This window comes from Oratosquilla oratoria, chromosome 21 (genome assembly GCF_046742065.1).
Source record: "Oratosquilla oratoria isolate Oo_2021 chromosome 21, ASM4674206v1, whole genome shotgun sequence".
In the NCBI taxonomy this organism is placed as follows: domain Eukaryota; kingdom Metazoa; phylum Arthropoda; class Malacostraca; order Stomatopoda; family Squillidae; genus Oratosquilla; species Oratosquilla oratoria.
In genome coordinates, this window is record NC_134797.1 from 27,789,948 (window position 1) to 27,811,796 (window position 21,849).

Genomic DNA, 21,849 nt, shown 5'->3' on the forward strand with positions numbered 1-21,849 from the left:
ATATATAATAATAAGTTAATAAAATCGGCCACTATTGCGTTTCCAGTTCTCTATCTCAGTGCGCGCACGTGTGTGTGTGTGTGTATGTGTATGTGTGTGTGCGCGCGCGCATGTGTGTACGAGTTTCTGTCGTTCTCTCTATCCTATCTCTGGCATATACATGCATGAACTGTTGAAAAGGAAATTTTAATTTCAACCTCAAAAAGAGATGAATGGAGTATGGAATGACCTGCCAAAGAGTGCTGTACGTTAAAGTATATACGAACTCTGGAGTATAGAGTAGGTAAGATAACATAATAATATCCGATCAGCTGAAATCTAGGTAAGACTGGAAAAGCAACAGTATCAGCTTCGTCCTTAATATTCGCATATGTGCTTACACGCGCGTGCGCACACTGATTCAATGGCGCAGTGGTACCGTTCGCGACTCCTGTTTCAGCGGTTCAAGCTCGTTTCCCGCCCAGGGCCGAGTTAATTTCAGCATCGCTGCACTGCGAGCCGGTCCTCCAACTCTCATGGGCAAGGAGTTTATTGTGTGTGTAAGGTCACAGCATAAACTATAGATCGGGAGTATAGTCACATATATTACCCACATGTGGGAGGGATTAGCGTTTTGAAGCTTCACTAATCCTGCAAGCCGTTACGGCCGGGAGGGTAATGATTGTCGATCACGAGTCCAGCACATGATGCAGAACCATGGTGAAATGTACACACACAATCGCGCGCCACCTGCACCCACTTGGTGCTAACGTTCGCATGCACAACAAAACTCAAAACAGAAACATGCAAGCGCGAGTACAAAGGAATCGAATAACAAAAACGTCGACATGCTGACACGCACACGAAGAGAAACTTACGCGGGAATAAACAAGAGGCAGACCAGCAGATGTAGGTTTGTATACACACACATGCATATATACTTATATGCATGTATACATGATACACATACATGCATGTATACATACATGGATGTATACATAATATACACACACACATGACTTGACGGCGCAGTGATTAGAGTTCCCGGCCGCCACTACGGCGGTACTGGATCGAATCTGCCCAGGGCTGAAATAATTTTAGTATCGCTGCGCTGTGAGTCGTTACTCCAACTCTCGTGGGCGGGGAGTTGGGTGTGTGTGCGCGTGTAAGGTCACAGCATTACCCATAGATCGGTCTGAGCCCTCTTCGGGGAGGGTAGTAACTGTCGATCACGAGTCCAACACGCGATCAAAGACCGTGGTGAATCACACGTATACATATATCACAATCCCCTTTCTTTTTTGCAAGAGGACGGCAGAATCCGAACACACCCATCCCATACCTCTCATCTTAGCTCCTCGATACATTTCTCAGGTCAGAAGCAATACAACAGAGGGATAAAAATACGCTCCTAGATATCCGTGATATATATATTTGTTTGCAAATATGTATACTTATTCGTGATATACGCATGTAAAGTGTAAACACATATCATGTATGAATAACATATAAATCATTTCTACCATTACCCCCAAACTACACATGTACAAATGTGATCAATCCAATTGAAGTATGCGTATACGTTTGTATACAAGAATGCGTTACGTGCCAAGCGTGCATGTGGCCGTGCTGCTTCCTCCAAGTACTACTCCTTTGCCTTTGTCTGCGTGAGAGTAGTAGGCTACGATTCGTGTGCGCCGTCTGGTGTGTCCCAGGGGGGGTACTAAAGTGCCTTGCGGTGTTGTGTGACGGTGTTGTGACGAGGTTGTTTTGCAGGACTCGTGCTGTGCGAGGGCTGGCTGGCCGCTGGATTGTGGAGCGGACGCGTGCGCACCGCACCCACCTCGCCGAACTCCTCCAATCACAACATTTCCAGCAGCAGCAACAACAACAACAACAATAACAACAGCAACGGCAGTAACAGCAACGGTCCCAATCTGGTGCAGCACCCGTGTCCGCAGTGTGGCCGCACCTACACACTGCGATCCAACTTGTCACGGCATATGCGGCTCGAGTGCGGCGTAGAGAAGAAATATAGGTGCCTCATGTGCCACAAGCGATTCAGCCATTCCCATCACCTAAGGTCACACGAGCGTTCCATACACGCCCGTCACGCACCCACGGCCGCATCATGACCCTCACAAAACTCGTCCACACCCGCAAGCACCCCCACCACAGCGGCAGCACCAGATCTCACCCCGAATGCGGAGGGCTCCGCGCCCCTCACGACCAACAGCAGCAGCAGCAGCGGCAACAACGGCGGCAACAGCAGCGGCAACAGCAGCAGCAGTAGCAACAACAACAACAACACTGACACGACGGCGATTGAAAACACTGCCAGGCCGCTGGCGATCAGCCGAGTCTCTTCAGCGGCGCGACAAAAGATGCCACGAAAACCCAAGAAAACTCCAGCTAACCGTGAGTACTGTTCCCAACGAATTTGAAAAAAAAAAAAATCGTCATACAGACCTACTAGTGCAAACCTTTGTTGGTGAAATTTGAAGTAGGCAGTACATTTATTTTTGTTTTGCAGAAGCCGTTAGAACTACAAGTATTCCAGTACTTTAAACACGCTTGAATATTTGTTTTATGGTAATACTATAATTATTTCCATAGTGTAACTGAGAGTAATCTGTAATCAGTTTAATTGTTTATATTAAACACCGATTAGGAGAATACTCGGTTCATAATTTTTCTTGAATTGTTTGTAGTGGAAAAAGACGACTGTTTAACCATTCCTTCTACATTCAATGGGACGTCACTATGTAATAATGGGTGGAAATTAAATTTTCAGGTGTCATGTTCAGATTAGGAAGGACAGCTTGTCATTTAAACTTTGGATGTATTTTTTAATATAATATTTTCTAATCCAATTTCAGTTGCTGCCTGACTGCAGAAGCTGGAGGTAGGAGTCGACCAACTGCAGTTTGCATTCTCCACATCAGATAATATGCCTGTGATGATGCGTCAGTGATGAATGCAGCAAAACTTTATAAGAAAAGGATCATAAACCTTGGAAGAAGAAGGTGAGGAGCCTACGTTATGAGGCGCATAGCTGCGGCCAAAGCTGTCACCTTTACCCTATGCACTTGGAAAGTTAGGGCAGGTAGTAGTCACTGCTGGGAATTGGAGAGGAGTGTGGGACTCAAACCCACAACTAAGCAAATGTGAGACCAGCATGCTTCTAATTACACCACCAGCACACCTGAACCTTGGAAGAGGAATGATAATAATAAATGAAAGAGATTGCTGCAGTATGAAGTCATTCAATTTACTCAAGAGGGCCAGAAGCATGTCAGGAGCCACACTGGGAAGACAGAAACCAGAAGTTAACCCCATAATGCCTAGTAGCCACTGTGCAGATTTGATTGTAACTAGAGCCAAAAGAATTTATTTATCTTAGGGGCCTTGGTAATGAATGGAATAATTTTTGTCTGATTGATGAGGATAATATATAAAATATGTAATTCTGGTGTATGCCTCTCCAGTAAATAAAATTGATTGGCAAATCACAATGAAATCAGTAAAGTGGCCACCCAGTTGTAATGAGTTAATATCCAAACACTGTTGATCAAATTTTTTGTATTTCATGGTTACTGGAAAGGTGTATTAAATCTGATAAATTTTGGGTACAACTCATAAATGTGTTTTTTGGGTATTAATAGGGTTTTTATTTATATGTAAATCTTAATGGGGATTTAGGGATTGGGTTAGACACAACAGAAGCCACTCTGATTCTAGAAGCGAGATGTCACAAGAAAGGGACAATTGTGCAATCACTTTCATAAGATACTGAAGTTGTGATAGTATTTGTCCCTTCAATGTGAAGCCTTATTTGACTGTAATCAGAGGTTCCCACTATCAGAACTAATGATGATAGTACATAGGTACTATTCAATGATCACAACATGGATGGTTTCCTTGGGTACAATGGCCCTTCAACTTGGAAGCTGAGGGGAAAGGTCTTGATTAAAAAACACAGGGTAATATCAAAGTATTTGTGTCTACTATTTCATCCATGTGAACCCTCTTTTGCAAGGCCAGGTTAGGAAGACAATCTTACACATGGCATCTCTTGCAACTTATATATATATATATACAAAATGTATATGCAATATATGGGAGACTCCCACTTTATATGTTTCATTCCAAGAAGCGAAGTTGGAGAAGGTGTTTGAGCAGCAAAACCACAGTGTTGTGCTCAGATGGTCCTGCAAAGAGGGTGCATGGTGATGATGATGGAGATGATTTCGATGATGGGATGAGAGATCCTGGTAGCATTTTAAATCATGTATGATGCACTTCCTATTTGCTCCTTTCCATCTAGAACACTATGGGTGTTGATATACATTTTGCTGAGCCAATCATACCTCCTTCATATTTAGATGTTTTCAACTATTTTGGTATTTCAACTATAAATGTTTTATCTCTCAAATTGGACCATATGATTAGAATGTGCCAAATAATAAGGATCACAATCATGTTTTTGATAATGTATATCATATCTATTTATCTATTTAATGCCTAGTGTTGTTATTTTCATAAAGCCTTTTATGCACACAAAGATTTTATGCACATTTATTACTAGTTTTTATCAAAAACATTTCAACTATGTACTATTTAAGCTTTCATATTGAATAATATGTAACACATAGTAGCATGTAAGCATCACAAGATGGGATTACCATGGAAGTATTAGGCCAAAGCACTGATGGATGACAACATACTGAGTTGTTGAAGTCCTTTTGGCCTTCCTGGTCACCAGGAATTAAGTCCAATAAAGGCTGAGAATCTTACTGTAGATTGTAATGTTATGTTACAAAAAAAGGCAGCAGTTGTTATGCTTGATTATCTGTTAATCTGGAGTGCCATTTACAATTGAGTTTACATGTTTTTGAGATATTTTAAATGATCATATGTTGACATTGGTAAATGATGTTTTTGTTGTCATTGTTATGAACCAATATTTTATTTATTGTTTTCAGTGGATCGAGTAAGTCTGCTGCATATTGTAGCAAACTTACAAGACAGATATGGCACTCGATTACTGTTAGCATGGGTTAAAGCAGTTTGATAGTTACTGGAAGTAGTCTCCACATGGTGGATCACAAGGTGTTCTCCAGGAGATATTTGGCATTCAAATTCACTCAGGCTCTTTACATACAAGTTTTGAAGTTCTAGCTTCAATGTAGTGATACTGTTTTACAGCTATTCCTAATATTTTTCTCCCCTTTATTTATTAAATGCATTGTATTTGATGAGATTTAACCACACTTTGTACAAAATATTTAGACCATTTACAACCATAATCAAGTCTGAATCTGTGAATTCTGCAGATTTTTTTTAACTCTTGAATCACAAGGAGGCATTATATATGCAAGCCAAGAGCTATGGAAATATGATTTACCAGCCTCAGGCTGTAAGAGTCTAGTCCTATGTCAACACAGAATGACAGAAAACTTGAATGTGTCAGCCTCCAGATACTGAAGACTTGAGCTGATGGCCACTTACCTTCCCCAGGACCAGCTACAATGTCTTCTACCATCTGGAAGTGGTCATTTGTAAGACTGCATGGACAGTCCTACAGATGGAAAGCCCAGGCTGGCTCTTGTGCTTATTATATACAAATGCTATTTACTATTTGTTCAACTTTTGGCTTCCTATTCATGGAGGGAAGTCTGACAGATTTTAGGTGACAAACTTCTTAGTTGTTTATGAGTAATCAAACAGCATCGTTTGGGGAAGTTATGATGAATTCTTTACATGTGAGATAGATGATACTTAACTGTGCTGGTGTATCATTTGCTGATCAGCAGCACTTTAATGATAAATTGTGTATACGAGCTCTGTGCACCTGTCCATTCTGCTCTTTTTATGCAACTGCACACACTCATTTGTGAGAGAATTGAAATAAGATAGTGTAGCTGATCTGTCAGTCAAGAACTGATTGCAGTGGTTATCTTTTGAATTATGCATTGCAGGTTTAATTTTCAGTACATTTTTGACAAACGCCACATGCAATGTTCAGTCAATACAAGGATTATATAAGTTGCGAGATCGTTGCCTGATTTTTCAGTACTTTGTATGCCTTACCATCTCACAGTGGGGTGAGTAAGTGTTGTACAGTCGGTCTCACATCGTGGGGGTCCCAACGCGTTATTTTGCACAGCTTTAGTCACTGGTTGACAGGAACTGTGTTCTCCCATGTTTCATTTTAAAGCTGTAGTAGTCTCTGTGCTACTGCTTCCTTAACATATATATTTTTTATGGACAATCTAGAGAAGCCTTTCTGGCAGTTTGCTTCCGCGGGGCGGAATGTTCCCAACCTCCGTCTCGCCACTAGTCACATCATATTTTGATTCCTGTTGCTCAAGTTTGGAAAAACACTCAAGCAGTCCAATCAGCCTTTCCTTGCTCAACTTACTATGGTGGTAGGAAGTAGGCAGCCACAGTTTGTCTCGGAGACCAATACAATAGGTGCATTAGCAAAACGGGTTGGGATAAAAGCCGTCACTCGTGTTTTTTTCTTTGTGTAAGTTCTTCCTTCCTTGGCTGAGTAGCAGTGGGCATTCACACAAGTCGTGGCCCACTTAACTTGCCCAGGTTCACTCATTTATTCTGTCATTTGGCTTTTCAGTTTCACTTTGGTTATCAGTTTTAGATTCATTGAATCCTAACAGTAATGTTAAGACCTGAATAAGAAGTTCTCATTAGCCTCTTTGACCACCCAAATGCTTACACTTCCTAATATTAATGATAAATTAAGCCGAGCCCCTGCAGGTCCCTACCAGAGGCAATGCAATAGCATGGGGCGGCGTGGGGCTGCAAGGGGCAGCGGGTTCGCACGTAGACTGCACGGCGCCATGTTTGCGCCACGTCACTCACTCACTCGTCCAATCTAACCTTCACCAATTTGCTCTTATCTGCACATTTTATGCACCAAATGCTAGTCCAAGTAAATTTACACAATATATATTTTTACTCTGCATCAAGTGTCTTTTACATAATGATAATAATGAATTTTAGATTTTTCAAGTTAGGTGTTTTTATATACATTTTGGATATTATGTGTGTTAGATTATATTCATATGCTTGTTGTCTTGTATTAAGCTACAGGAGGCAAAAGTTTGACAAGGTCTTTCGTGAATGAATGCAGTATGGTTTAAATATGTATTTCTTGTGAATTGGAAATCACAGACTTTAATACATGGACAACAAGTTGAAATACTGTGAATCTGATTCCAATTTACAAATCAAGGAAGCAAAGCTTCCACTTTATTGACATTTCCAGAATTTTGTATTTTCTCTATTCTCATGAATGTCATCCTTTTTAAATAAACAGAAAAACATTTTATGTTGTTTTAATCCCCTTAAGGCTTTTAGAAGATATGTGATCATCAACTTGTGGGGGGCAGGTACTGACTTCTGGAAAATGGAAAATTAATGGTCTGGTTATAGATTTTTTTTTAACCACCCAAGGATCTACTTAAACATACTCTTTGATACTGTATATAAATGTTACCTCAAATTACACTGACTGAAAGCTTACATCCAGCAGTGGTCTGTGCCATACTTCACAGATATCTATGGAAATGGATGCTAGAATGTGGTGTCTTAATGTGGATTTGTTTCTATGTTAGTAAGAGGAGGAGATCAGTTGGCAGTATTCAGCTGTCCTTATGTGAGCAGTTTGGAGGAAATAGAGTTGATAGAAAAAGATCTTTGCCCAGGTCCAGAGATCATGAGCCAACTTCAGATAGAGGCAAGGATATGATGGGTTTTGAAACTAGGCTTCAAGATGGTTTTCTCCAATGTCACTTGCAGAACCACCACTTACAGGAATTTATTTGTCTTTAGTAGTAATGATAATATATTACTGATACATTGATAATATAAAAAAAAGTAAAGGCATGAAAAGGTCTAGGAGTTTTCCAACCAGTACCCTTAAGTTTGGGTTTTTTAATGTTCATGGATGTGGTTCAGATGAGAGTAAAATGGAAGAGATAGGCAGTATGTTTGTGAGAAGAAAGATGGATGTGTTGGCTTTGAGTGAAACTAAGTTGAAAGGGAGGGGCAAGTGTGAATTTGGGAGTGTAGTTGGGAGGTTCTCAGGAGTGAAGAGAGGACAAGGGAGAGAAGGGGTGGGTATACTAGTAAGTGAAGAGATAGGTAAACATGTAGAGTGGAAGGATTTTTTTTGTTTTTTTGTGGAAGGTAACTTGAGAGTGGAGGATATATGGAGGAAGAGGAAAAGGACAGAAGGTAGGGAGGTGCTTAGAGTTAACTGCTTAAATGAGGAGTATAAGAAGTTGAGAGAAGAGTGGGAGGAAGTGAAGGATAGAGTAAAGCTAGGAGTGGAGGAGGAATGGAGGTGTTTCAAGGAGGGAGTCACAAGGTGTGCAAAGACGGTGTGTGGAACAAGATGGATGGGAGGAAATAGAAGGAAGGGTAGTGAGACGTGGGATAGTGAAGTAAAGAATGCTGTTGAAGAGAAGTAACGGGTATCTAGAGATTGGTTGCAAAATAGGACAAGAAAAACATATGAGAAGTACAAAGAAAAAAGAAGAAAAATAAAAAGAAAGGAGGCAAAAAGGAGAGCAGAAGTAAAATGAGGGAAGAGCATGACAGAAAATTTTGAAAATAATAAAAAGGTATTTTGGAAAGAAATTAAAAGAGGAAGGGAAGGTGAATCAAGTAGAGAAGAAAAGTTAAAAGGTGCGGATGGAGAGATGATAATGGAAGAGGTGGCGGTAAGAGGAAGATGGGCAAGTATTTTAGGGAGCTGCTAAATATGAAGGAGGAGAGGGAGGGAAAGGTTGTTGCAGTGGGAGGCACTAAGAAAATGACTGATGAATGAGGAAAATGGGGGAGGAATAAGAAAAGATGAGGTGAAAGCAGTTATTAAAGGATTCAATTACAAGTAAGGCTGTGAATATGGTCAAGTAAAATATTTTGTATGCGGGTAAGGCAGCAAAAATCATGTGTGTAATATATAAATATATACATATGTGTGTGTATATATATATATATATATATATATTGAGACATTGTGACAGGTGACATAAGTGGAGTAGGAAACACAGGAGTCTTAGTTCGAGTTTATTCCTGAATAGTTTTGAAGGTATGCTTTTTTCCTTTGAGGATAATAATCATAAAAAGATAATGATAATAATAATGATAATAATGAAATAATGATATTAATAATAGTGCGAATGTGGCAGGAAAGGGTGGAGTGGGGGTGAGGTAGAATGTAGATTGAGAGAAGCGAATAAATGCCTTGGTGGATTAAAAAGTGTAATGTGAAATAGATATCTGGGAATGGATGCTAAGAGGAGGTTATATAAAGGAGTGATTGTACCAACAGCACTGTACAGAGCAGAAACATGGAAGATAAGAGAGGAAGAGAGGAGTTTGAATGTGTTTGAGATGAAATGTCTAAGAAGTATGATAGGGGTTACTAGGCTAGATAGAAAGAGAAATGAGGAGGAGAACAGGGGTGGAAAGGGAGCTGGGAGATAGGGTTGATGAAAGAGTATTAGGATGGTTTGGACACATGGAAAGAATGAGTGAAGGTGTGGAAGGCAGAGGTGGAAAGAGTGAATATGAGGGGGCGTCCTAGGAATAATAATAATAAAAATAATAGATACACACACACACTTTTACAGTTTTCATTTTGGCTGACATAGTTCTATTCAGTTCAGGGAAGGACCCTGTGCTTGAGAGAATGTCCGAGTTACACTAGTTGATCCCTCGCCATTGTGAAACATCTACCTACAGACTTTGTTCTGGTTAATATCACAATTTTGTTCAACTTAAGTCAGGATCCTATAATCAAGGACCCATTTGTCATTTTCAATGTATCTTAGCTTACCCTTTTGCTATGGTGGCATCTTCTCATATTTCATTTGGCTAATGTCAGGTAATTTTATCTAGCATAGGGTAAGGCATCGTGTTCAAAGGGTCAAATATATCTCAGTTTATTCATTTTCTGTAGTGGGACTTTCAAATATCTTTTTCGAGCTAATGCCAGATGATTTTGTTCGGCCAAGAGAAGGACCTCATGCCCAAACGTCGCCATAGTTTCAGTTTAAGGTTTCACTGATTTGTACCCCATGTTTTCCTCCATCCCAAACCTTCGTGAATACTAGAACGAAGTAGTGTTCCTCAACTTCTGGAGCTGGGTCACACGTCCTCTCTCCCCAATTGCAAACTGTGTGTAATATAAGTCCGTCCAAGTTATCTTCAGTTCTTTTGGTCCCTTTCTCCTCTAGATGATTTTAGGAGCCACCTTGTCATCTTCTGCCCTTTCACTATTTGATATACTGGAACTCCCATCGTTAAAAGAAAGGAATTGGGTGGCGTGATTGCGGAGTTCAGATCAATGTAGTGGATAAAACTGACAGAGTATTTCTTTGTTTGGGACGTGAGAACGTAACGCGGTCGTTGAAAAACGAGACTACGTGTCTGAAGGATAAGAAGAAACAAGTTTCCCATTTAAATACATCAACCTGTGGAACAGTCTAATAAAGGAAATGGTTTAGTCCAATCCCAGGAACGAATTCAGCGCTAAGTTTTATCAGTAGAAACAAAATTAACTTAACGAGCATAGCTCATTTTTTGTACATTACAGTTAAGTAAATACCGTTTGGTGAATATACTTTGTAGGTTGTGTCCGTGTTGTTCGTCTCGAAGTAGGCAGGGGTGAAATATCTTTCCTAGAGAGAAGGAAATAACTCACGGTTTTGAGGAAATAATGAGTGTAATTTCAGGATTGGGGGTAATTAAGGGTTTCCGAACGTGTAGAGCAGTGGTTCCCAAACTGTGGGTAAATTACCCCCGGGGGGGGAAGGTAACAAATCTTCGGGGGTAATGGAGGGGTGACAAAAAAAAAATGAAAATAAAATAAAATAGAATAAAATCAAGAAAACATTGCGGTACCCGGCAGTAGGATTAAGGTTAACTTAGTACGTATAGTTGTAAAACTGAAAAAAAAAGTTTGGGAACCACTGGTGTAGAGTGTGAAAATGAGGAAGGTAGAATTTAAGAGGAAAAATAAGAAACTGAGAGTAATAAGCCCGGGGAAGCAAGGTTGAGCGATGTCAAGCAGTGAAAAAAGTCACCGACATATCATCGACATACGGACAATCAAAGTCATAATTCTCATAAAGGAAATAGAAAATATGGAACAACTGCCAACAATTAGAACGGCAAAGATTTGTTGAAAATAGTTGTGAATGACATACAAAACCAACGGAAATCATGATAGAACTAATTGAGTATCTTTCAGTTTAATGAATATTAAAGGACGTGTTAGCTTATTTATATACTGTAAACTTAGTCCAAGAAAATCAGAAAAAAAATAGATTAGTTGAAGAGTGCATATAATGATCCAAAGAAAGAGGATAACAAGACAGAACAAATGTGATAAAGAATAAAGACATGGTGGTAAGAGATGTACATAAAACATCACAGTTTTTGTGTGAAATGAGGCGCACAATACAGGTAGACTAGAGAACGAAAACTGCAAAAAGGGAATTTGCATAAGTAGTGATAGTGGCTATAGCGTGAAGGTGCGTTCATATCAGGTAGATGTATGCAAGGGGGCATTTGTGGAAGGGTGAGCGTAGCAAATAAAGGTAAATATAAATAACAAACAATAGTCAGGTTCAAGCATTTCGCAACCAAACATTAAAAATTCTAAGATACCAACCATAACCCAAATATTTCGTAATTGTAGCTGTCACATTCACGAAAGTGACCAATCTTCCGTTCATTGGAATTAATTTGAAAGTGAATGCGGATTAGAATAACTATACGATAATCCAAACATTTGAGTTGATCGTTAGCAAATGTTTTGGACCAATGAATTCCAGTAACTTAATTTATAATGTTTGTATAGAATTCCGTAGAGTTTCTTGAATGTTATCAGAGCTTTTATTTTGAAATGCTTTTTTTTTATGAGAAGCCTCCTGCCTGTATGTTTGAAATGAAAATTTAATCAACTTATGTTCTGTGAATGTGAAGCTTGGAAAATGATGGAAACTAAGATAAATATCAAGAGACCAATGGTTAGATCAACGGTGTAACGTTGAAAAAGAGGATGAGAATAGTATGGAACAGAGAAGAGACTAGAATATTAGGTAAGGTGTTCAAATAGCAAAGGGCGGGTAAAGTAGGCAGAAAAAATGTGTCCCAACCTGGGGGTTCAAAGATGATAAGCATAGTAGGATTTCAGACAAAGTGGAGTTTGTAAGCTGCTGCTGAGAGAGGCTTCTTTTCTGAAGTGGATTGATGATGGCATTGGAAATATTGTGAGATAGAATAGAAATATTGTTCTCACAACACGAATTCACATTAGTTGCATCAAATGTGCATAGTGTGATACGGGTTTTAGTAAATGATAAGAAACGTGAAACGTGATGGCTTCTCAATTTTTCGGGGTCTGTTGAAGGATCTGTTTCGGCTAATCTGACCACAGACTGCGATAAATGCCTTTAGATTTTTGTTGTGGGAAAGGAAGGTGGAGGGGACGGATATCGCGGCCTGAAGTAGGTTGAGATTAAGGCCTTAAGCACACTGGCGACTTTTGTAGAGCCACAAGTGGCTGCGTTTTGTGGCGGGGATATTTTCTCCCATAGGTTCCCATTGTTTTCAAGCTTTGCCGATCACCAGACACAAGTGTGATCGGCAAATCTTGAAAAAAAAGGGAATAAATGGGAGAAAATATACACGCCCCAAAAAGCAGCCACGTGTGGCTCTACAAAGTAGCCAGTGTGCTTAAGGCCTAAGGCGTTATCACGCTGAGCTACTTTTCCTCCAGTGTCCAATTAATCGTCGAAAAATCACTTTGGCATACCAATTTGTTTCCTCAACAATTTACATAGAATATCATTTGATATGCTGGAGGACAAATATTTTCCTCCAGTATATCAAATTCCTTCCCGAAAGCTGCAAATCTACTCCAACAGTCGAGGCAAAAGTAGCCCAGTGTCATAACGCCTTTAGTCGGGTCCCCATCTAGGGCAGTGTACTGCTTCTCAAATAAATAAAACCACTTGACGTTCGTCACAGCGAAATAATTTACAAAAACATGCGCCATGGATGAGATGGATACTATAGTTCAGGTAGGTTTACTTTCCCTGCAAGATGTCTGGAGACAAACTGAGAGGGAAGTGCGCCAGCCACTACAAGAACCGAAGAAGATACGCACACGAAGAAGAAAAAGAGAGGGATCGACAAAGGTAAAATAAACTTCATTATCACAATTATGAAGTCACGTGTTCTTTATTTCTCACTAATCTGTTTTCTTTGCAGAACTTTTGATCTGAACTTCAAATTGAATGTGAGTATCTTCGCGAAGACTCTGATCTCAGTCGGAGCGGCCCACTAAATCCATCTGTCATTACCACGACTTGACGCCTCCTTGTATTTCCTCACGTCATGCCCGACTGCACGTAGTTTAGCTCCACGAGGCATGATTTACCTGTTGTTGGAGGTAATCAATAAATCAACTTGTCATGGATTCTAAGCAATATATATCAAAACAAATGACGAAGTTCTTCCTGCACCATATATCATTTGCCTTGCACTGTGCCAAAAACTTTAACATAATGTCTCTCACTGTTGTCAAACCAGTCAACATCTGGAACGTCTACAGTGACAAATCAAAGTTCAAACAACGATTCTTGCAAGGCAGATACCATGCACACTTAGATTAGAAGTACTAGATGCATAGTAAAACTCAACAGTTTGGGTGTTCAAGTTTTGAAAAGTTATAACCCTTTTAGTATTAGGGATCGTATGTGCCAACACACACTTATAAATACTTTAATCAGGATACGGCTTTTTGTTTATTAGATGCGAAGACAGCTTGCCAGAAACAATATATAAAGACTCCGTCTAACACTGGCATACGCATGGTCTTTCATGTACAGCACCGTAGTCACCACTTCATAATGAACACGATTCCAACTAAACAGCATGTTAAATCCATTATAGATCTCTCACGATTAACTATTTCCTTTACCCACTCTTTCAATCGTGTTTCTTTGATGCACAATCCCTTCCTTCGAACAGCGTTATGCTCTGAAGAAGTATTTATACTTTCCGCACAATCTTTCCTCTTCCGATCCAGAGGTTTTATCGTCCTTAACTAAAATTTTAGAGCTCCACAATGTTATTTCCATTTTCCTGTATAGGATCTATAGTCTATCCTAAACGACATTCCTTTTGGGGAGACGACGGAACATTCCCTCGGTATAGACTAACTTTTTGTGTACTGATGTGAGACTGTTTCTATGTCACCAGTTGAAAATAACTGCAAATGAACACGTGGAAATTGTAAGCACTACATGTGTGAAAAGGTGTCAGAAATTCAGTTGAATTTGATAAATAGAAATCTTGAGCTCAATTCGGAGACTGAGTGTCAGCCCCTCAGGGCTGCGCTTCCTAATGGATGTTAGGGTATGATGGGTTTTGAAAATGGGCAGCTTTACTGTTCATCTTGCAGAACTATCATAAACATTCACCTGTCACTAGTCCACACACACACACACACACACACACACACACACACACACACACACACACACACACACACACACACACACACACACACACACACACACACACACACACACACACACATACATATATATATATATATAATACACATACACACACAAACACACACACACACACACACACACACACACACACACACACACACACACACACACACACACACACACACACACACACACAAGAGAGATATAGGTTGAGCACAACTTTCTTATATTTGTATGCTCGAGGTATATACACATACACAAATTTTTGCGTTTAACCCACCTCCACAATAATAGTGCAATCGGAAGTATGTACACGTGGGAAAGTTTATACTTACACTGAATGGTTCCCAGTGAACAGATTAAGATCTTCAATCACAATTCACTTTTAATTCCACGCCATCGCAGTCGAGACTGACGAGAAGCTCGAAGGAAGCATATATGTGGATATTGAAAAGTGATCGGGCCGAGCACTCGAACTCAGGTCGGACGTAACAAAATGTCAGTGACTTAGCCCATTGCGCTATCAAGAGAGATATAAGTTCAGCACAACTTTCTTATATTTGTATGCTCGACTTACACATACACGAATATTTGCGTTCAACCCAACTCCGCCATGATAGTGGGTTGAACACAAAAATTCGTGTATGTATATGTAACTCGAACATACAAATATAAGAAAGTTGTGCTCAACTTATATCTCTATTGATAGCGCAATGGGCTAAGTCACTGACATTTTGTTACGTCCGACCTGAGTTCGAGTGCTCGGCCCGACCACATTTCAATTTCCACATATATGCTTCCTTCGAGCTTCTCGTCAGTCTCCGACAGAGATGTCATGGAATTAAAAGTGAATTGTGGTTGAAAAGATGTTAATCTGGTCACTGGGAACCATATAGTGTATGCATAAACTTTCCCACATCTACATACTACCGATTGCACTATCATTGCGGAGGTGGGTTGAACGCAAAAATTCGTGTGCGTGTAACTCGAGCATACAAATATAAGAAAGTTGTGCTCAACTTATATCTCTCTTGATAGCGCAATGGGCTAAGTCACTGACACTTTGTCACGTCCGAGCTGAGTTCGAGTCCTCGGCCCGACCACGTTTCAGTTTCCACATATATGCTTACTTCGAGCTTCTCGTCAGTCTCGACTGCGATGGCATGGAATTAAAAGTGAATTGTGGTTGAAAAGATGTTAATCTGTTCACTGGGAACCATTCAATATATATATATATATATATATGTATATATATATGTATATATATATGTATATATATATATATATATATATATATATATATATATATATATATATATATATATATATATATATATATTTCTCACGCAGGAATAAATATGTACACAATTTAAAGTGTGGTGATCTTGTACGTGTGAATACGTTTGCAATCTAGGACGACCATCCTTTGCTCTACCCTCCTATACGTAAAAATTGCGAAATGCCAACCGCACCGAACTATTAATCGCACCAAAATTTCAATCTGCACTATCCCTTTCACATTGCACAAGTCTGAAATGCACCGCTCCACTGATTTCGCACAATAGCTCTTAGAGTTGTCACTTAGGACATTGACATCTAATAACCACCGAATCGATGAATTATGGGAGGTTTGAGATTGGTTTTAATTTATTTTCTACCTATATTATTTATGTGCCAACTGTATCATTATATATATGTGTTAAAATTATGTCGAGTTTTTGCAGCTGGGGCGTACAAAATGGAAGTGGTACCAATCCCCAGTTTGGTACAAACGACGAAGAAAGGTTAACATCAGCTCCTTACCAGATCTAGCTACGCATCTATGTTCTAAAACTTTTGGTCAAGTACGTCCTGTCCTGTTCTGTATCAGTGCTTAAGCAGTTCTGAAACAAAAGCTGTACTTCACAGTATTTTACTTTCAGATTTTATAACTTTCATATTATGTTGTGTATGTCAGTCCTAGTCCATTTAATGTCTGCAATTTTTTGACTTAAGCACCAATCTAATCATAGTACTAGAATTATTAAATCATGAACAGTAATTAAATGTATTTAATTTATTACCTTGAAGAAAATAAACCACAGAATTAAAAAAAAAAAAACATCTCTCGCTACATCTATTGAAAGTGGAATTCAGTACACCTACCAACTACCCAATAATTATGTATATATGGTATGGGTTACAGGGAATCAATAGAACTAGTGATTTCAAGAAAATATGAGAAGACTCGTGAATTTTGTGTAATCATTGCCGCAGAGTCTGATTGTAAGGTCACCCACAAGTTGTTCGCCAGTGAGGACTGTTAGATATTCTGAAAAAATAAATAGATAAATTAATAAAGAAACTTATAATTGAATACATTAATGAGTAAGTATATATATAAGTAAACAAGTAAATAGATAAACATAAGTATATCAAAAAATGGATGAATAAATTAATAGATAAATAGACAAACCCCTTATGAGTCGATGGACGTTCAACTCCGTCATGGGACGCCATGGGCCCGGAGGCTAAGCGAGGCATCAGCAGAAGACTATAAAACACATACCCAGAACAAAACAAATAAATAGAAATGAATAAGTGAATATAAATTAAATTCAATCCCCAGTCATGAAGCAGTTTGAGCAACCCAGGAAAAGATACCATCACCAGAACGGATACAGGTCGTTTCGCTACATTGCCAGTTCGCTACCAACCAGTTCGCTACATTCTTTGGTCGTTTCGCTACATTTCTTTGGTCGTTTCGCTAAATTCTTCGGTCGTTTCGCTACATCCTTTCGGTCGTTTCGCTACATTTCGCTACACTGTTTTTATTCGCATTTGAGATACGAATATGATAAAAAATACAATGTGTGTAGGTTTATAAAGTACCTGTAACCCATTGGACTTTTTGTTACATGGCAGGTTAACGACCGAACAATGTAGCAAAATGTAGCGAAACGACCGAAGAATGTAGCGAAACGACCGAGACAATGTAGCGAAACGACCGAAGAATGTAGCGAAACGACTGAAGAATGTAGCGAAACGACCGAAAGGATGTAGCGACAACTTTATCTGTCGCCTATTAGGTAAATTCCACTTCCGTAGCCTACAAAATTATTTTATATTTTTGCACACATCGTATTTTTTTTATCATATTCGTATCTCAAATGCTATAAAAAACAGTGTAGCGAAATGTAGCGAAACGACCAAAGAATGTAGCAAAACAACCGAAAGAATGTAGCGAAACGACCGAAGAATGTAGCGAAACAACCGAAGAAATGTAGCGAAACGATCAAGCAATGTAGCGAAATGGTTGGTAGCGAACTGGCCATGTAGCGAAACGACCAGATACCACCAGAACAGTAACGCAATATCATCAACAAATACTTCAAAGCTAGTTTTAAACCCAGTGTTTCATAAGATAGGAAAATAACGAGAAATATTACAAATTAAACTGAATATAGACGCCACCCCTCCCTTCTTAAAAAGAAAATAAATAAATAAATAAATAAACAAATAAAATAAAAAACGTGGAAAGAGCAATGGAAAAACTGAAAAACTCCCTATTTCCATGTAAGGCAAGTTGGTCTAAAAATATTAAAGGTCTTAACTAATATTTTCAACCACTCCTGGTTGTGCAATAGAATTCCAACCAGTGTTCTCGGTAGTTTTTCACATTCTGAGTCCCAAGGATTAGATATGTAAAGAAAGTCTTCACAAACAAGGTTAAGATATAGTGACTATTTAAACTAAATGTATATCTCAGGTAAGTTTACAACATAAAAATTAACAGGTAAGGTTATGTATTTTATCTCGGATAGGGAGTGCTCCCCACAGATTAGCAGGTACGTTGGCCAGATATCTGTCCCCCCTCCTGGGAACCATCAGTGGAGCTCATCTCAGACACTCAGGGGACCTACTAGACAGAATCCGAGATATCTCCGCCAGAAACAAGAAGTTGGCCAGCCTGGACGTGAAAAGTCTCTTCACATGTGTCCCCTCGGATAAGGTAATACAGCTCCTTAGGGATAGAATCGAGAAGGAGAAAATCGACTTCCCCCTGACTCCCAACCATTTTGTCGATTTGATCAAGCTTTGTGTTGAATTTAATTATTTTAAATTCCAGGACAGTTTCTTCCACCAGAAATTTGGCATGGCCATGGGCTCTCCATTAAGTGCAGTCCTGGCTAATTTATTCATGGAATTTCTAGAAACAGGACCCTTTGCCAACATCGTTCCCGAGCATGTGACCTGGCTGCGATATGTGGACGATATCTTACTCGTCACACCCAGGCGTTTCAATCTTCAGCGCTTGCAGACGGCCTTGAACGAAGTGGAGCCCACCATTCAGTTTTCCCTAGAGGAAGAAATCCACGATTCTCTTCCTTTCCTGGACACACACATCTTTAAGTACGGTAACCAACTTGAATTCAAAGTGTATAGAAAGCCCACCAACAAAAATGATTTAATTCATTTCTACTCCCACCATGATATAAGGACCAAGAGAGGAGTAGTAATAGGTTTTTTCCTTAGGGCATTTAGGATATGTAGTTCAAAATACTTAGAAGAAGAGTGCAGGTTTATTTAAGAGACCTTTTTAACACTAAAATTTCCAGAATTTCTTTTAGATAATTCTCTCCCCGTTCCCTCCTTTTCCCTTATTTAATCTCAAGCATTTGTATCTCAACTTGTGCTTGAAAAAGCTGTAATAAGCGAAACGTCGTACAAATAAAGGCTCCGTCCTCATATGGTGTTTACCTCGTCAATATAAAATTTACTGACATTGATTGGGTGACCCTTGAACATGGCCATATAGGTAGTCGTGTTGGTTTGATCTTCGGTGGATCACAACATTTTTTTGTAAGAAGAAATTTGGTAGCGTAGTCGTTTGTCGAGGCGCGGAAGCGAATTTCAGTAGGACAGTGAGCCGGTTGGGAAAGCGGAGATAGTTGTTTGCTTTATTGATACAATTTGTCCAGGTTGGGTCCAATTTTCCAAGTCTGTCTACAGGTCAGATAACCGGGTCTTATAAAGGGAACGCGGGTGAGTTACCATTAAGGAATTACGTACAATAGTTTAAATTACAATGAACCAATTTGGCCTGAATAGAGTTGAGCTAAGGCTCAAATATCTGTTATTAAATTACACAATTTTAATTCTTAGTTTACATATATGCATCATACTGGTGTCATATTGGATTTTTTCACCCATATAGGAGTAGCAAATTCTATGCTTCAGTATTATGTGCACTTTAAAATTTCAGAGTGTCGTATTGTGTGGCACATTGAACTTGCATTTGTAACAGAACAGACGAGACTACATTTAAAACAAGCCCGATGCTATTCCCACCGTGCCGGTATTGGTCGCACCGTCACGTTGCGAACTGTTCGAGAAAGCATGATCGATGATACCGTGACGTTGCGCATAGTAAAACTTGCGGGGCTATGCGTACCGCGACGGTATACCGTCACGGTCAGCATTAGTAAATTTGCGGGGCTATTTGTACTGCGACGGTACCTAATCTAACCAAGTATTATAACGTGCATGTCTGTCTTGTATAGAGATGCGCTCGTTTCGACTGACCACGAGACACGAGTATCTCTCATATGGTCTACATCAAATTGCAAGCAAAGTTACATAAGATCAGAAAAAATACATGTCTACTGGTCTAATCGTTATAACATGTCAAATATCAACTAATGAACCGCTAAGTGTAGATACAAAATGAAAATAAAGACAATTAATCACGTCGTCACAACCCAGAATGAGCACAACGGAATCAACGCTCGACAATGCCGGCGGGTGACCCGTTCATGCGCAACAGGACAACACAGGAAAGAAGCTCTACCATTGGCTGCTTACAACGGTACGGATAAGATGGTAAACAAGGAGCTGCGCACCATGACAGTGCGTTTATGAAATGCTGGGATTTTTTCTGCCACTGTATTGCTGCTTTCTGCCACGTACCGGTTTACACGAGGCATGTTTCTCGACCTCTGTTATGAGGGGTAATGAAAGACCTTTAGACCCCCCCCCCCTTCCGGACACGCCACTGAGACAGATGTAGATCTTGCACTTTGGACTGCCATGACACCGCTCCAACGTCCGGGTGGCAGGAGGGTTGCAGGATTTAATTTTTAATCCTTTGAAGGAAAACCATTATCAAGAAAAGATGTTTAACATAATAAGATGCAAAAGTATATAGATTGCTTTGCGAGCGGGTGAGATGAAATGGCGTTTAGCAGGAAGGTCGCGGGAATTATTTTTTCATCATCCCTTGATGATGTGCGGGAGAAACATTACTAAAAAAGTGGTATTATTTTGAAGTGCACACCTACGCGATATAGCAATAGAAAGTAATTATTAATTTTGTAAACTATAATACAGCAACGTAATATACGTTTTTGTTGGCAGAAATCAATAACAAAAAGTTGTACAAGTGATGCAATAACGAACGGAACCGCGCAATTGTTTGAGACGCGTCTATGGTGTAGTACAAGGTCTAAGTAAACAGGTCTAACCGCTGTATCGGTTCTTCGCAGCTTCTGACGTAGTTTGGATGCGTCCATTTTCTCTTTGTGATACACTGAAGAAAACTGTGAAACGCCAAGGAAGACAGGAACTATAATATTTTATATGTTATATATATATATATTATATATATATATTATATATTCATATATATAGACAGGAACTCTAATATTTTATATATATTTATATATAATATTTGTCAGAATATAACTAATTGATTGGAGCGGTGCGAACGAAGGCGACGTCATTTTCGAACGACGGACCAACTTCAACTGACAGCTATAGGACCCGCTAACCCCACTTTGAACAGCCAGGTGACGTTCACGGGCTCGCTGCGCCAACTCCCTCGAAATTCGGTCGGAAGTGGTTAGACCTTATATTCTTAGATCTTGGTGTAGTAGATGTGGAGGTCGAAGAAGTGCCAACTTACGCAATATAGCAATAGAAAATTAGATATTCATTTTGTAGGATATACTAATACGCCCTAAGTACTTCCGCCAGTACCTCACACGGTACATGTTTTTAAAGCAGTGCTACAGAGCTGAGATTAATGCCTTTCTTAAAACTAGGCAACTCCTCTATACCCCGCAGTCGCGATCGGATACCAAAACTGGCCGTTAACATCACTGATTACGACGATCCTGATGACTTCTAGAATTACAGGTACTGCGTTACTTAATGCAGATTAGGTTAGAATAGACGAATTTATCATACTTTATTCTTTTCCGGCCTCCGCATCTTTCAAAACAAAAATGGCGTCTCAAGTAGTTGACGCGGTTCCATTAGTGTG

General features: G+C 39.5%; 1 protein-coding gene across 2 annotated transcripts in view; it reads left to right on the forward strand.

Moving 5' to 3' along the window:
• LOC143036811 (uncharacterized) overlaps positions 1–7,330 on the forward strand; it is a 139,603-nt gene extending 132,273 nt beyond the window's left edge. The window contains exons 5-6 of one of the 2 annotated variants that reach the window (XR_012967403.1): positions 1,756–2,397; positions 2,859–7,330. Coding sequence is in view for 1 of the 2 variants with exons in the window: in XM_076204596.1 (XP_076060711.1) it covers positions 2,859–2,869 (11 nt within the window). In the remaining variant the exon portion in view is untranslated. The remainder of the gene's footprint in view (positions 1–1,755; positions 2,398–2,858) is intronic. The other variant, XM_076204596.1, reaches the window with a different exon arrangement.
• The last annotated feature ends 14,519 nt before the right edge of the window (positions 7,331–21,849 follow it).